General features: G+C 41.6%; 1 protein-coding gene across 4 annotated transcripts in view; it reads left to right on the top strand.

Moving 5' to 3' along the window:
• The window catches only part of LOC108241900 (protein bicaudal D homolog 1), a 20,693-nt gene that overhangs the window by 4,183 nt on the left and 12,290 nt on the right, over window positions 1–4,220 (top strand). For 2 of the 4 annotated variants that reach the window (XM_025008074.2, XM_017426382.3), the window contains exons 2-4: window positions 1,799–1,999; window positions 2,083–2,235; window positions 3,636–3,940. In XM_025008074.2, coding sequence (XP_024863842.1) covers window positions 1,799–1,999; window positions 2,083–2,235; window positions 3,636–3,940 — 659 coding nt within the window. Of the gene's footprint in view, window positions 1–1,798; window positions 2,000–2,079; window positions 2,236–3,635; window positions 3,941–4,220 lie in introns of all 4 variants that reach the window. The other 2 variants (XM_017426381.3, XM_017426383.3) reach the window with 1 other exon arrangement.

Below are 4,220 nucleotides of genomic sequence, written 5' to 3'. Positions count from 1 at the left end.
CGGACGTTTGCCCAGAGCGCCACCTAGTGGAGGGCGCGGGTAGCGCGCGAGAAATGCGCGGGAAGTGAGCCAGAGCGAAGAGGGCGGTCGCCAGGGTTCCCGCGGTCGCAATAGGCCGAAGCGGCGCTAAGCTGCGAGGGCCGTCCAACGCTGCTCGCAGCTTTAATTTTAATTGTCCTTTTGTTTAAACAAGTATTTCAAAACTGCCTTTTTGTAAAACTGTAGTTGTAAAAATATTTGGCACAAATATCTTACAATATCACATAATAAATAGCCATATTTTCAACTTTCCTGTTAACTTTAATCATTTCTTTTTACTAAATCACAGTCGGCCGGCGAACGGCCGCCTACCACCGGGCTTAGCCTCTTTTCTGGGGGATACCCTGACATGTCAGTCAGTCTTTTTCCCCCTAAACTCCGCTTAGCTTTCTATGGTCCATTTTCAGTGTGGCACAAACCATGTTACCAAACAGCACATGGACTACTTTTCACCCTTTAAATAGGCAGACTGAGATGACAAGATTGAAAACACTTGTGATGTCTGACCTCCAGGTAATTTCTGAGCAGAGATAATTTTGTCACTAAAGCTATAAATGCTTATGGCATACATATATCTCAAAGTTAAGGTTACATAAAACGGTAATCAAACCAAAGGGATAAAAACTAGATGAACTCGTTCTGACATACTGTGTATTCCTGTTGTTTGGTCTAAAGCACAACTTTGGTGATCTTTGGCCAGAGTAAAACTCACAGACAACATGTCCTCCTGAAAGTATGTGACAAGTGAAGTGGTGATGAAGAAATGCAACAAATGCATCAAGCACAGCCGAGAAGGCTAAAAACAGAACCCGTGGGGACGTTCGATTACTGCTATGTGACATCACACAGCCAATGAGAAGCCATGGCTTGTTGTCATCGGACACTGATTGCTGATCAGCTTTCCACCTCCTTTAGCAAGAATTTCAAGCATAACAACTCCTTTAGTTCAGAGAAGTGGTTGCAGAGATTAACTTTCATTTCAAGTCTATCATTTAAGATGGAAACCACAGCAAACTGTACTTAAAAAACACTATAATTCAGTCAATTATATATATTATTATAGATATATTGGAGTCAACGTCTTTCTGTGAGCAAAATATCCTTTGAACCATTGCAAAGATTTTAATGAAACTACCAGGAAACAATTATTAGATGTACATCCACAAATTATGAACTTTTGGTGTCTGCCGATTCAAGATGGCTGCAATGGCCAACTTATAAAACAGAAAAAGGGCTACATTTCAATCAGTTTTACAGATCTTGTGCAAACATTTGGAGTGGGTATAGTTGAGCATCATTTTCAACAAATACTCTGAGCGCTAACTAGTTGTTTTTAAATTTTGCCCTTAACTATTGCAGTCAGTTGTGTCTGTCTGTTAGCAAAATAAACCACTGGACAGATTTTATTGAAACGGTAATCGTTTTCTATTGAGTTTAGGTTTTTTTTTGCAAATGACGTCACCATGGTAACTCCAAATGCCACTAAAAGTAATGACACACATCTGGTGAGTGAGCCGCTCATTTTTAATTCATAATTTGTGTGGGTGTACTCTTCCATTTGGGCTGGAAGTAATAGGACCTGGAAGCAATGCAGTGCATGGTGCTGTGCATTGCTTCAATGCTTTTCTAATGACTTCCTAATGAACACATCATGAAGCTACTATCACATGGAAAAGTCAGAACTGTCAGTTATAAAATGTGTCAAACAAAAGACTGTAATCACTCTCTTCTCTCTTGTTTTGTTCATGCATTTGGTCAGGCTTACTCAACTCAGCGTAAGGTTGCTGAAGATGGGGAAACCAATGAGGAGACCTTGTTGCAAGAGTCTGCCACCAAGGAGGCCTACTTCATGGGACGCCTCCTGGAGCTCCAGTCAGAGCTCAAGCACAGTCGGACCATTGCCTCCAACACACAGGCTCACAACGAGCACCTGAGCATGCTACTACAGGAGCTCAGGGAGGTACAGTGGAGTTTGTCCTTCCTCCCATTACGGTGTCATAAATGGCATTCAGCTTCATCTTTGTCTTTGCACTGTCTCAGCAGAGTCATGAGATGATGGACCTGCAGAGGAGCCGGATGCAAGAGGAGATGAGGGAGCACAAGTTTCGAGAATCGCGGCTTCTCCAGGATTACACAGAGCTGGAAGAGGAGAACATCTCCTTGCAGAAACTGGTGTCAACACTAAAACAGAGCCAGGTATACACAGTTTTAACTTTTTGAACCAGATGACCTCTAAAATTTGCACTCTCCTGAAAACTGTTTTTTTATCAGTGCTACGTTTGAAAAATAATGTCAAATATTTTCCTGATTACCTAAAGGTAGTATCTCACCGGGGTGTGACTGCTAGTGAGTAGATGGCAAACAGAATATGTGAGGGAGACTCCGAGATATCTTGAAATGTACACAAGGATTCTCAGTTTCCTCACTTGAGTCTCAGAGGCTCACAGTCGGAGTGCTTAAATTTTGAACCAAAAATTTTGAGACCAATTTACTGTCAAAATAGTCATCTCAGCTACCTAAACCCATCTCATTGTTTTTCCTGGCATTTTTCAGTCATCTCAAGAGTACAAGAACTGTATTTTGGCATCTTGTCGTTTTGCCATATGGCTTTGTGTGCAGAGATGTGCATAGCCATATGACAGCCTCAAAATAGTACTGTGACAGTCTCGAGAACATTCTGTGAGCTTATGAAAAATGTCCTTCGTTAGCCTAAGGAGCGTCTTGGGCTACCCTCAAGAATGTCTTGTGATAGTCTCAAGAAAGTACTGCAATGGTCTCAAGAATATCCTCCGATAGCCTCTAAAAAGTTCTGTGACGGTCTCAAGAATATCCTACAAAAGCCTCGAGAGTATCCCAGACCAGCCTTAGGAATTTTCTGTGATAGCATTAGAAATGTCTTGGAATATTTTCACGAATATACTGTGATAGTCTTAAGAACATTCTGCAATAATCTCAAGAACATTAAGCAACAGCCTCAAGAGTGTCCTGTGATCACATTATAAATGTCCTATAAATGTTAAGAATGTCCTTCAATTACTTCAAGAATGTCCTCTATTAGAAAATTCTATATATGTTTCAATATTTTTCGTGCAATAGTCTCAAGATCATCCAACAACAGTCTTAAAAATGTCCTGTGATAGCCTAAAAATGGTGTGTTTTATCATCAGGATAGCCATGTGATAGCCTGAAGAACTTCCTGCCATATCTGTAAAAATGTGCTGTGATAGTCTCAAGCCTTAATCCTCCCGTGGCCTTCGGATCAAATGGACTCGAAGTTGAAGTAGTGACAGGACTATTCTGCAACACTCTCAACAATCTTCAAGAATATCCTGCAATAGCCTCAACAATGTCTTCTCCAACTTTTTAGTTGCAGAAACTAGTTTGAACAGCTAATGAGAAGGGTCCAAGGCGGGTTCTCAAAGCCCGAAAACTCTGTGATTATTTGAAGTCGTGCACATTTTGTAACATGCTAAAAATACACGTGGCACAGATGCATGTCTGAGAATCTCCCACAAATGTTTTCAGACATTTTGGAGACTTGTAAATGGTGCAGCATAACACATCCTGTCGATGAGTCTGTTCCAACTCTGCTTCAGGTGGAGTACGAAGGCTTGAAGCATCAGATCAAGGTCCTGGAGGAGGAGACAGAGCTCCTCAACAGCCAGTTACAGGATGTGGTGCGCCTGAAGGACATCTCTGATGCCCAGCTGGAGGAGGCGCTAGAGTCTCTGAAGAGTGAGCGCGAGCAAAAGAAGCACCTGCGTATAGAGCTGCTCCACCATCTCAGCATGTGTGATGTGGCGTACACTGGCAGTGCTCATCTAATGTTCACCTCTGCCCCACCCAGCGGCACTGCTACCCCGACTTCTTTGCTTTCACCTAATACAGAAGACCCAACAAGGTGAATGTTACACACAGGAAGTCAAACACGATTTGAATAAATGACTGTTACTAGTGCTGGGCGATATAACGATACATACCGTGGGGACGATAGAAAAGTGTCTATCGTGATATATTTTCTGAAAAATATGAAAAAATAAAATAATTTCTTACCTTTTTCAAGCTTTATTTCGAAGTGACATTTAACTGAACTTTCACAAATGAGATCTGCTGCATTTTAGTGCAGCAATATATATGTACCTGTTAGACGTAACAGTATCAAATGACAACAGACTCCATTA

This window comes from Kryptolebias marmoratus, linkage group LG1 (assembly GCF_001649575.2).
Source record: "Kryptolebias marmoratus isolate JLee-2015 linkage group LG1, ASM164957v2, whole genome shotgun sequence".
In the NCBI taxonomy this organism is placed as follows: domain Eukaryota; kingdom Metazoa; phylum Chordata; class Actinopteri; order Cyprinodontiformes; family Rivulidae; genus Kryptolebias; species Kryptolebias marmoratus.
This window is presented reverse-complemented; position numbering and strand designations above follow the sequence as displayed.